The 12,228-nt window shown below is 44.5% G+C and overlaps 1 protein-coding gene across 2 annotated transcripts; it reads left to right on the top strand.

Annotated features, from left to right (window-relative positions):
- The first annotated feature begins 542 nt into the window (after positions 1-542).
- On the top strand, positions 543-12,065 carry METTL17 (methyltransferase like 17). 2 transcript variants are annotated; one of them, XM_055436810.2, is made up of 14 exons: positions 546-844; positions 992-1,145; positions 1,232-1,366; positions 2,200-2,278; positions 2,534-2,615; positions 2,928-3,001; positions 3,446-3,540; positions 3,868-3,938; positions 4,421-4,528; positions 4,804-4,872; positions 5,568-5,618; positions 10,344-10,436; positions 10,661-10,845; positions 10,921-11,695. In XM_055436810.2, the coding sequence occupies exons 1-14, from the start codon at positions 764-766 to the stop codon at positions 11,024-11,026; spliced, it is 1,383 nt and encodes a 460-aa protein (XP_055292785.2). In that variant the 5' UTR covers positions 546-763; the 3' UTR covers positions 11,027-11,695. The 2 variants fall into 2 exon arrangements, with proteins under 2 accessions (XP_055292786.2, XP_055292785.2); XM_055436811.2 differs by lacking the exon at positions 10,344-10,436 and having other exon boundaries at positions 543-844; positions 10,921-12,065.
- Positions 12,066-12,228: the final 163 nt, after the last annotated feature.

Raw genomic sequence — 12,228 nt, 5'->3', positions numbered from 1 at the left:
AGATCAGACTTAGATTGCCAAGGTTTAGAATTTGTTTTCACCTAACAAGCTCTTGGATCTCAAGCATAATATTTGGCCACCTGAACTTTCACTTTCCTTGGGTGCAAAATCTATCCTTTAGAAGTATGGGGACTAAATAAGATAGTACCATATAACAGGTAGCTTGCCACACTACCTGTCACATAATGTTCTCATGGTAGTTATTTACCTGGTTTAAAAGTACTGGCTTAATGTTAAGAGAAACCAACAAGTAAGAAACATTAAATCTATTATCTATTATTCCATCAATTTCGTCGCCTAAATCTGGCTTTCCGTGTTCATCTTCGCATTACTGCCGTCTCTCCATTTCACACAGGAGGTAAAAACTCCAAGACTTCAGTGTTCTCCAGAAGGTAAAAACGAAGAACACTGGTAGTTAAAACACACACAAATCCTTTGACGTCTTGTAACGCGTTTCTGGAGAACCCAGCATAGGGCCCGCCCATAAATACCTAACCCCGCCCCTCCGATTTCTGGAGGCGGAGACAAATCACAACGCAGCGTGGAAGTCACCTAGCTTCCGGCTGGCTACGCGGGAATTGAGGTGCACAAACGGTCTCCAAGGCGACGTGCAGATCGATTGTTCATTGGCCACTAGCCAGCACTCGTTCTCTGCATTGGCTGTTTCTGCCCGGCGCCGATGTTCGCGGAGGACGTTCGCCGCAGCCAGTGAGAGTGACAGACTCTGCGCCTAAGTTTCCGGTTCCGGTTCACCGCTGGCGCCATGGCGGCCGCCGGAGGGTCGCGGTATCTGCTGACAATAGGCAGATGGCGCCGCAGCTTTGGAATAGCTCCCCAGTTCCGAGTGAGTGCCTATTTTCCCTGCTTTCAAGAGAGGCTGTGGGTCTCAAGAACAGCTCCTCTCCGAGGAGGTGCGCTTTCGGCAGTTCCTCCTTTAGCCAGTGCCCGCAGCCATCCTCTGTGCCCCCCATTAGCTTTTCTTTTTCTGCAGGCGCTTGCTGCCCTCGTGCCCGGCGTATCCCACGTGGATAACAAGTACGATTTCCTGGGGAAGAGGCCCCATCGACGGCACCCTGGCATCCTGCAGCTGTCATGCGTGCGGCTGCCGCAAGCGTTGGCTGACGCCGCGCAGTTACTGCTGCTAGGTGAGAAAAGGTGGGAAAAGGAAGCTCAAGAAGCGGAGATTGGGCCCTGCGTACAAGTGATTCCTCTTTGCATCTTTGGTCCATAGAGAGCGCGATGCCCAATATGGAGAAGCAGGTGCAAGCCCTAACCAATTATCTCTGGAGCCGGCATTTACCTGTAGAGCCAGAGGAGCTGCAAATACGGGCTGTTCTTCTTGAGAAAAAAATCCTGGAAAACGCAGGTAGGTCTTATACATAAAGAGTAAGCCAAATAGAAAGAGCAGAGGGAAATGAAGAGCAAGTAATAATAGATACTGCAATTTCTTATTTGACTTTCTGCCCAGAGCAGTTATTCATAATGTTGCCTTTCTAAAAGAAGATAAGTAATTTCAGAGATTGCCCTCAGGGCTTTAGTAAAGGTCAATGAGTGCTTCAGTCTCCTGTTGAAATTTAGATCTTTGTTTTTTTTCCCCAAATCCACTGGATTAAGACCATCCAAGTTTTTGTTCAGGTAAAATAAAGTCCCTCTCCAGTACTACAGGAAAAGGAGAATTAGTTTGTCAAGTTATTTTCATGATTGTGAGTTCCTTCCTATTAAGAGGCCTGCCTTTTGTTCATCTTGTATTCTCTGAACTTCGTGTAGTACCTGGTTCGTAGTAGGCACTCCGTAGGTAAAATAGTACTGAACTGAACACAATTGTAAGACAAGTTTTTCAAGCCCCTTTCCTTCCTATAGGAACTTTGGAGACATCACATTGTTAAATTTGGGGGAAGTGAAGAAATCTACAAAGTACTGTCTTTATCCTATCCTTTAACTTTTTATTACACTTGCTTTTAATACAGAACAAAACCTGTGAGATAGAGTTGGTTGAATTGAATGAATATATTATCTGATATACTATGATGGTGGTGGTGGTCATTATTATTCTTACCTGAAACTTTTCTCTAGTTTGGCTTCTCTCTTAAACATTTTCCATGTGGAAATTAGTGGGGAATGGCAGGCAGTTAATTCAGATATTGTATCTGAGCCCTGTTCTTCCTAGGTCCTTACTTCCGGTCCTTGTTCTCACCCCAGACTCATGTCAGACGGAGAAACATCATGAAGAAGTCCTGCGTACCTTGCGCAGAACTACCTATCATTGGCAAGAACTGAGGTAAGGGAGACTAGAAAGGCTGCAGAAGAAGGAAAAGTTTGGCTTTTGAGAAGGAGAGTTGGGGAAGTACAATTACACCATTTAGTGTTTGAAAAAGCAACCTGGTTTGTAAGCCTCCCTAAGACATGCCTGTGTTGGATCAGTGAAAGGGTTGAGCTGGAAGAGCCCTTTGCAAAGATTTCATTTCCTAAAAGTCTGGAGGGTAGCTGCAGGATAGAGGTTAATTCCCAGTGGTATGTGTGATTTTTCTGGCAGCTACAATGAGGGACTGAGCCTGGTGTATATGGCAGCAAGACTGGATGGTGGCTTTGCAGCAGTCTCCAGAGCTTTCCATGAGGTAAAATTCCCTCAACTTCCAACCAGAAACTTTTTACTATCAGTTCCCTTTTTCACAAAGTAATCTTCTGGGGCAGGATTCTTGGGACATTACATGTGCGTTTTTTTCAAGAGGTTCTCTTTATCCTCTGAAAGGAATTTTTGACCCAAAAAAAGGTTTAGAATCACTGTTTTAAGAGCTTTCTACTCTATAAGCCATTTACAAAAGACATTCATGTCTCATTTCCTCTGTTGCGGTCCCCTAATTCATGTTTACCAAGACCCTAAATAAGTTTCTGTCTTCCCCACTGTGGGGTATTGCATATTTTTTCAGATCCAAGCTCGACTTCCAGAGTTCCAGCCACAAACCCTGATGGACTTTGGCTCAGGTACTGGCTCTGTCACCTGGTGAGTATCTTTCTCTCTCAGTTCTAACTCTCGAGAGCTAGAGCTAGCTTATACCACGTCAATATCAAGAGACTGGAGAACCAAAGGAAGAAGAGGAAAATTGGGAACTGATATGTTTCTTCCCCCAGATTAGACAAAGCATGAGAAGGTATATAAATTAGGGTCAGAACTTAAAGAAATGTCAAGTGAAAAAACCCACGTTTAGAAGGATAAAAAAAAATCTCAGACAGGGATTTACATATCATCAAGATTTTTTTGTGTGTGTTCAAGGAGTTTTTGAGTCTTCTTATGAGTTGTAGATGAAACAAGAAAATAAGATCGCTAGTTTTTCCAACTGTTTTAACATAGCACTCTTGTTTCCCCAAGGTTGGGTGAGGGGCAGAGGAGTCACTTGTAGGGATAACTTTGTCATGAGAACTGATGACTTCTTTTTTGCCACTTTAGGGCTGCTCATAGTACTTGGGGCCAGAGCCTACGTGAGTATATGTGTGTGGACAGCTCAGCTGCCATGTTGGAATTGGCAGAAAAGCTACTGAAAGGTGAGGACAAAATGTCAGGAAGGGCTTTTCCAAAGTTGAAGGCATGTACAAAGCAAAGGAGTACCAGAAAGGGTCTTTTACTGGGGAGGAGAGGAGAGGCCTGCAAGTTAGAGATGAGTCTGATGCAATGACCCTGTTGAAGATGCTGGAGGCCTTTGTTGGACTGTGGATGGGTAGGGTAAGAATAACAGGACAAATGACCCAGTATTCCCCCTGCCCTTTTATTTAATAGGTGTCTCCTCTGTTGCAGATCATCCTCAGCTAGTACTTTGTCCCTTCAGTTTATACCTACACTCATAGTTGCCACATCTCTACTTTCCTCCACAGGTGGTTCAGGATCTGGGATGCCTTGTGTTCCCGGTGTCTTTTTCAGACAGTTTCTACCTGTATCACCCAAGGCAAGTGGCAGTGTTTAAAGTATGCCAGATGTGGAGTGCTGCTGCTACTGCTGCTAAGTCACTTCAGTCGTGTCCGACTCTGTGTGACCCCATAGACGGAAGCCCACCAGGCTCCCCCATCCCTGGGATTCTCCAGGCAAGAACACTGGAGTGGGTTGCCATTTCCTTCTCCAATGTGTGAAAGTGAAAAGTGAAAGTGAAGTCGCTCAGTCGTGTCTGACCCTTAGCGACCCCACAGACTGCAGCCTACCAGGCTCCTCCATCCATGGGATTTTCTAGGCAAGAGTACTGGAGTGGCTTGCCATTGCCTTCTCCAGAGATGTGGAGTATGCAGATGGAAAACTGTGGCCCTGGCTTTACAACCTAGCATTGAATGTTAGAAAGTAAAATAAAGCAGAAGAAATTTAGTGGGATGGACCTTTGTTGTAGTCTTTAAAAGAGGGATATGTCAGGTCGGTCATTTTCCTTGTCTTTTGCACCAGGTACAGTTCGATGTGGTGGTAGCAGCCTTTTCTCTCAGTGAACTGCCCAGCAAGGCCGACCGCACTGACGTAGTCCAAACCTTGTGGCGCAAGACAGGTCATTTTCTGGTAAGTGGAAGCCCCTTTTTCCCTTCAAGTTTTTAAGCAGCTTCATGGGTTCGTTTCATGCCTTTCCTTGTCCCCATTGGAGCTTGTCTTCATTTTTAACCATTTTCATCCTACATAGATCCCTTTGTCCCTCTTTTCAGGTCTCTATCTGTATCATGTATGTAATACCCGTTTCATTTAGAATCTCTATTTTATTTGGGAATGCTCTTACAGAGCTACTGACATTTATGTTTTCATGTAATTCGAGGTTTCTTACTTTCCCCTTTTGTAATCAGGTATTGGTAGAGAATGGAACAAAAGCTGGTCACTCCCTTCTCATGGATGCCAGGAACCTGGTCCTTAATGTAAGGTTCTTTCTCCTTCTTTCACCTTACCCTTCTTTCCCCACTTATTCTCACCAGTTCTTGGCAGTCCCTTGAAAACTGAAGGGACTGGCATATAGTAATAAGGATGACTCTGAAGATAGTAGGCACATGAAGTCATTATGATATAGGGTAGTAGTTGGCAAACTCCGGCCTGTGGATCAGATCCAGCCTGCCACCTGTTTTTATATGAGCCGTGCTTATTTGTGCATCTATAACCATGTGTCTGTGGCTATAGGTCTGTTGCCTGTGGCTATTTTCACCATACATATAGCAGTAAGAAACAGATTTTGCCTAGTCTCTGGACCTTTAAAAAAATTTTTTTTATCAGCCCCTGATCCAGGGCACTTCTGAGCTAAGAACCTTATCTGTTTAGGACCATATGAACCAGTGTATAATCGCAAATTTCGTTGTCTTGAAATGGGGGTTTTTTTGAGAGTGAAGGTTACTGACAAGGGAGAGCACCATACTATGTGCCAAGTTTCTGCCTTTCTCCTGCTGCAAAGAGGAAGTTTTTTGTTTGGAGTATTAGAGAAATAGCCAGCTTAATTCAAAGAACATAGTTAATAATTACCAGAATTGAATGTTAGAGGAGTCCTCAATTTATTGAGTGCAGAGATTGAGTTAGAACAGACCCCTCAGCCCAGCCTAATTTTTTTAATTTCCTTTGATTTCAGGGAAAAGAAAAGTCACCTTTGGACCCTCGACCTGGTTTTGTCTTTGCCCCAGTGAGTGTTACTTCTGCCTTTCCCAGCAAGCAAAGATCTGAACTCAGGGCTGGCCAGAAGAAGAGGGCTAGCGCCATCCTCTACTCCTGAGTCCCTGTCCAGTTTCCCCCTAAGTGATTCCCCTGGCTTGCCCATTCGTCTGGTCTGTGCTCCCTTATCCCTAGCCCTTCTTGACTCTATTACTTGTAGTTTCTAGGTTTTATGATCTGTGGTTCTTTTTTTTTTTTTTTTGAGACTGACAATTTCTTTATTCTTCAGGCGTTATTATATAGTTTTACAAGGAAGTAGGACTTCAAAAACCATAGCAACATGACGAAAACTAGAACAAATGCGGAATGTTGATAACATCAGGTTTACTAAACATGCTGTCTCCACCTCTAAGCTTAATCAGTTTCCCAAGCCCCCAAGTTAGCTATTAATCATGGCTCCCAGCATAGTTTTTGATTATCTCAAGGACTACAGGCACAGGGAATGTTCAGTTCAGTTCAGTCGCTCAGTCGTGTCCGACTCTCCGCAACCCCATGAATCACAGCATGCTAGGCCTCCCTGTCCATCACCAACTCCCAGAGTTCACTCAAACTCATGTCCACAGAATCGGTGATGCCATCCAGCCATATCATTCTCCGTTGTCCCCTTCTCCTCCCGCCCCCAACCTTTCCCAGCATCAGAGTCTTTTCCAGTGAGTCAGCTCGTTGCATGAGGTGGCCAAAGTATTGCAGTTTCAGCTTTAGCATCAGTCCTTCCAATGAACACCCAGGATTGATCTCCTTTAGAATGGACTGGTTGGATCTCCTTGCAGTCCAAGGGACTCTCAAGAGTCTTCTCCAACACCACAGTTCAAAAGCATCAATTCTTTGGCGATCAGCTTTCTTCACAGTCCAACTCTCACATCCATACATGACCACGGGAAAAACCATAGCCTTGACTAGACAGACCTTGGTTGGCAAAGTAATGTCTCTGCTTTTTAATATATTGTCAAGGTTGGTCATAACTTTCCTTCCAAGGAATAAGCGTCTTTTAATTTCATGGCTGCAGTCAGCACCCACAGTGATTTTGGAGCCCCCCAAAATAAAGTCTGACACTGTTTCCACTGTTTTTCCATCTATTTCCCGTGAAGTGATGGGACCAGATGCCATGATCGTTGTTTTCTGAATGTTGAGCTTCAAGCCAACCTTTTCACTCTCCTGTTTGACTTTCATCAAGAGGCTTTTGAGTTCCTCTTCACTTTCTGCCATAAAGGTAGTATCATTTGCATATCTGAGGTTATTGATATTTCTCCCGGCAATCTTGATTCCAGCTTGTGCTTCTTCCAGCCCAGCATTCCTCATGATGTACTCTGCATATAAGTTAAATAAGCAAGGTGACAATATACAGCCTTGACGTACTCCTTTTCCTATTTGGAACCAGTCTGTTGTTCCATGTACAGTTCTAACTGTTGCTTCCTGACCTGCATACAGGTTTCTCAAGAGGCAGGTCAGGTGGTCTGGTATTCCCATCCCTTTCAGAATTTTCCACAGTTTATTGTGATCCACACAGTCAAAGGCTTTGGCATAGTCAATGAAGCAGAAATAGATGTTTTTCTGGAACTCTCTTGCTTTCTCCATGATCCAGCAGATGTTGGCAATTTGATCTCTGGTGCCTCTGCCTTTTCTAAAACCTGCTTGAACATCTGGGAGTTCATGGTTCACATATTGCTAAAGCCTGGCTTGGAGAATTTTGAGCATGACTTTACTAGCGTGTGAGATGAGTGCAATTGTGCAGTAGTTTGAGCATTCTTTGTCATTGCCTTTCTTTGGGATTGGAATGAAGACTGACCTTTTCCAGTCCTGTGTCCACTGCTGAGTTTTCCAAATTTGCTGGCTGTCGGGCCCGCTGGCAACAGCTAACTGGTTACGAAACGTGGCTGTGGCGGCTAAGAAAAAAGGCAGACAACAGATGGGGTTGAGAGGATCGCTGCTGCAGAGAGGCAAGCAAGCGATACTGCTTTATTTCTCACAGTCATATTTATACTTGCACAGCAGGAAATCTTCTACTAGAACAAATATTTTCTGTAAGACATAATGTCTGGGGAACATAAGTCACAAGGCACCACATGTTATCTTGAATCATACCAAGGTATCCTGTTTTTTCTCCAGGCAGTCATGAAAGATCCCATATGTGCGTCATTTGTGCATTGAAGGCAGTAGCGTGCTTTTAAAGATTAACTATCTTAACCGCCTACATTCCAAGGGGTGGCAAGACAGAGAGCTATGTCTGTGCACAGACCCTTGAGTTCACAAGGCAGCTCCCAGAGCTATATTTCCCTTATTCAGGGCCGCTCCCCACAGCTGGCATATTGAGTGCAGCACTTTCACAGCATCATCTTTCAAGATTTGAAATAGCTTAACTGGAATTCCATCACCTCCACTAGCTCTGTTCATAGTGATGCTTTCTAAGGCCCACTTGACTTCACATTCCAAGATGTCCGGCTCTAGGTAAGTGATCACGTTATCGTGACTATCTTGGTCATGAAGATCTTTTTTGTACAGTTCTTCTGTGTATTCTTGCCACCTCTTCTTAATATCTTCTGCTTCTGTTAGGTCCATACCATTTCTGTCCTTTATCGAGCCCATCTTTGCATGAAATGTTCCCTTGGAATCTCTAATTTTCTTGAAGAGATCTCTTGTTTTTCCTATTCTGTTGTTTTCCTCTATTTCTTTGCACTGATCGCTGAGGAAGGCTTTCTTATCTCTCCTTGCTATTCTTTGGAACTCTGCATTCAGATGCTTATATCTTTCCTTTTCTCCTTTGCTTTTCACTTCTCTTCACAGCTATTTGTAAGCCCTCCTCAGACAGCCATTTTGCTTTTTTGCATTTCTTTTCCATGGAGGTGGTCTTGGTCCCTGTCTCCTGTACAATGTCACGAACCTCTGTCCAGAGTTCATCAGGCACTCTATCTATCAGATCTAGTCCGTTAAATCTATTTCTCACTTCCACTGTATAATCATAAGGGATTTGATTTAGGTCATATCTGAATGGTCTAGTGGTTTTCCCTACTTTCTTCAATTTAAGTCTGAATTTGGCAATAAGGAATTGATGATCTGAGCCACAGTCAGCTCCTGGTCTTGTTTTTGCTGACTGTATAGAGCTTCTCCATCTTTGGCTGCAAAGAATATAATCAATCTGATTTCGGTGTTGACCATCTGGTGATGTCCATGTGTAGAGTCTTCTCTTGTGTTGTTGGAAGAGGGTGTTTGCTATGACCAGTGCGTTCTCTTGACAAAACTCTATTAGCCTTTGTTCTGCTTCATTCCGTGCTCCAAGGCCAAATTTGCCTGTTACTCCAGGTGTTTCTTGACTTCCTACTTTTGCATTCCAGTCCCCTATAATGAAAAGGACATCTTTTTTGGCTGTTAGTTCTAAAAGTTCTTGTAGGTCTTCATAGAACCGTTCAACTTCGGCTTCTTCAGCGTTACTGGTTGGGGCATAGGCCTGGATTACTGTAATATTGAATGGCTTGCCTTGGAAACGAACAGAAATCATTCTGTCGTTTTTAAGATTGCATCCAAGTACTGCATTTTGGACTCTTTTGTTGACCATGACGGCTACTCCATTTCTTCTAAGGGACTCCTGCCCACAGTAGTAGATATAATGGTCATCTGCGTTAAATTCACCCATTCCAGTCCATTTTAGTTCACTGATTCCTAGAATGTCAATGTTCACTCTTGCCATCTCCTGTTTGACCACTTCCAATTTGCCTTGATTCATGGACCTAACATTCCAGGTTCCTATGCATTATTGCTCTTTACAGCACCAGACCTTGCTTCTATCACCGGTCACATGCACAACTGGGTATTGGTTTTGCTTTTGCTCCATCCCTTCATTCCTTCTAGAGTTATTTCTCCACTGATCTCCAGTAGCATACTGGGCACCTACCAACCTGGGGAATTCCTCATTCAGTATCCTATCATTTTGCCCTTTGATACTGGGAATATTCCTTAGGCTAAATGGAAAGAGCAGGGGGTGTTCCTTAAGCTAAATGCCAAGAATTGTTAAGAGACAGCTTCAGAGGACAAGATGTTTATGAGAACATTGGAGACATGCTGAGCGAGGCCGGCCCTTCGCCATTGGCTCTGGTGAGGACCTTCTCCTCTGGCAAACTCTTCCTCAGTTTCTCAACATCTCCTCCCTTTCTTTTTTAATGTTAAGACCGCCGCGATTGTTTTTACTCCTGTTGTGTGGGTGTAGGAGAACTTGGTCCAGAGACATCGGAACCCATGGAGGCACAGGACAATATGGCCAACATACTCAAGGGCTTATCTGGTGTCTTGGGGGTTCCCATTTCTTTGAGGACATCTTCGGCTTTCCGCATTAGATTCTTTTTCTGAGCCCACGTTGGATAAGGTGGAGCTGGGCTTGCCCAGTGTCATTTGGCCCTCCATTGGCGATCTTCCTCCAGCAAGACTGAGGCCATCCGTTTGGTGATGTGTGTCACCCATTTTGGCGCTCCTGAGGGATAGGTCGGATCGGGGACGTATATTCCACTGCAGAACCCAAATTTCTTCTCCATCTTCTTCTGCAGGAAGCAATCCTCCATGTTCAAAATACGTATTTTTCGAGCCCCACACTGGGCACCAGTTGTGGAGCTCAGCAGAGTTGCTTCTGAAAGAAGGGACATGGACAGCCTTCTGGAGACTGACCTGATCTGTGGTTCTTTTGTCTTACCTCATGTCTTTGTGTTCACAGTGTCCCCATGAACTTCCGTGTCCCCAGTTGACAGCCTCTAAGCCCCTGGCCTGTAGCTTTTCCCAGGCCTACCATCCCATCCCCTTCAGCTGGGTATGTACTCTGGGAATACTGTGGTAGGGAGAAAATAGCCTGGGAAAGCACAGTGAAAAGATTCAGAGATGGGAGGATTTGGGAAATTCCAGAAAATGCTTGGAGAACTTAGGGTCTGAATGTGTATGACTTATAGAATATGAGAAGAGTCACAGGAATGAGGTTTGAAGAAATTTTTTTCCCTCATCTTTTCCCCCCAAGCCATCTCTGTATCCTTGTCTTAGAACAAGAAGCCAAAGGAAGAAAAGTTCTCCATGGTAATCCTTACCCGAGGATCTCCAGAGGAGGCTAATCGCTGGCCCCGAATCACTCAGCCTGTTCTTAAACGGCCACGCCATGTGCATTGTCACCTGTGCTGTCCAGATGGGCATATGCAGCATTCTGTGATCACAGCCCGCAGACATGGCAGGTGTGGAGGGTGTGACCAGAATTAGTGGGAGGTAGCAAGAACCTGCAGCCCACATTGACCCTCTCTTTTCTGTAGGGATTTGTATCGCTGTGCCCGGGTCAGTTCCTGGGGAGATCTTTTACCTGTGATCACACCATCGGAACTTCCTCCATCTCCTGCTCAAGATGCCCCTGAGAGTTGACACGGATGTGTGACAAGTGTTTTCTTCTATCTTGACGGCCGAGGCAGAAGCTACCTGGTGTCCAGGATGGGAGTGCTAGTACTGTTACGGCAAAAAAACTAGTTCAAATATCGTCCATTCTAGTAAACCTTATTCTTTGAGCTCACTCAGCCATCCTCTCGCAGCTGCTTTTTCTTTCTTAATTGCTCTTCTCAAATGATTGCCTTCTAGCTAGAATTGTACTGTGCACCTGGTGTTTACTTCTCCAAGAAAACACTCCCTAACACTCCCTTCCCTTGTGAGCATCATTCATTCCAGAAAGGTCATGCGTGGTGTGATCATCTCAAGGACCACCAGAATCAGTCCCAGGAGCACCTAACACCAACTCTGACAATTTTGAAAATTTCCGAAAGTGAAGAATGCAAGCTTGATCTACCCTGATCCTTATCTATGGTCCTGGTTTCCACCCTCAAACTATAAGACCCCTTGCTATTCTCTCTCGAGGGAGGGCACAGTCTGTAGTACATTAACCTGCAGTGCCCTCCTTTGCCTGGCACAATAAAAAAAACTACAAAACTCTGTCTTTATGTTTCTGTTCACTCTGGTGAACAGAGACGAGTTTCAGCAACAGTACCCCTATATACCTGTGTTCACTTGAAGCTTTAACAATAATAAAAAGTTTTCAAAGAATGGAAATCAATCTTGTGATTTCTTAAAAGGTATAGAGGTCTGTTGTCATGGCCTATCCTATAATGAAGAGAATCTTTAAGTTTTCAGTGGTCCCCACACAAGTCTCCAGCTCATCCTCTCCTGGAAGAATCCTGCTGCTTCCACCAGATAATGGGGGGAGGTGGAGGGGGAAAGTCGCCCCCAGCTTCCTGAGAACTGGCTCAACAGGTCTCAGGGTTGTTACACAGGCCACCTGAACAGGGGAATTAACAGCTGCTTGGCTCCTGTTTTTTTCTGCCTTCTTCCCTTTCAGCTTTCTCAGCTCCCTCAGAGTTAACCTCGTACACATGTGCCTCAAAAGTCGGTTCCCCTCAGGCTTCAATCTTCAATCTCCCATCTCTACATGTCTAGCCAGGAGCCTTCAGTATACTTGGTTCATTTCTGTTTTCCCCTAGGCCTTGCTGTTTCAGAACTAGAGCAACTTTCTTCATCTTAAAACTCTCAGTCCCTCTTCTATAATTTATATCAGGAAAAAGGCATAGTCAAAAGTTGTA

This window comes from Moschus berezovskii, chromosome 9, assembly GCF_049115385.1.
Source record: "Moschus berezovskii isolate FMDL1 chromosome 9, NW_MosBer_1.0, whole genome shotgun sequence".
Lineage (NCBI taxonomy): Eukaryota > Metazoa > Chordata > Mammalia > Artiodactyla > Moschidae > Moschus > Moschus berezovskii.
Note: the sequence above shows the minus strand (reverse complement) of the source record. Positions and strands in the feature narration are given on the sequence as shown.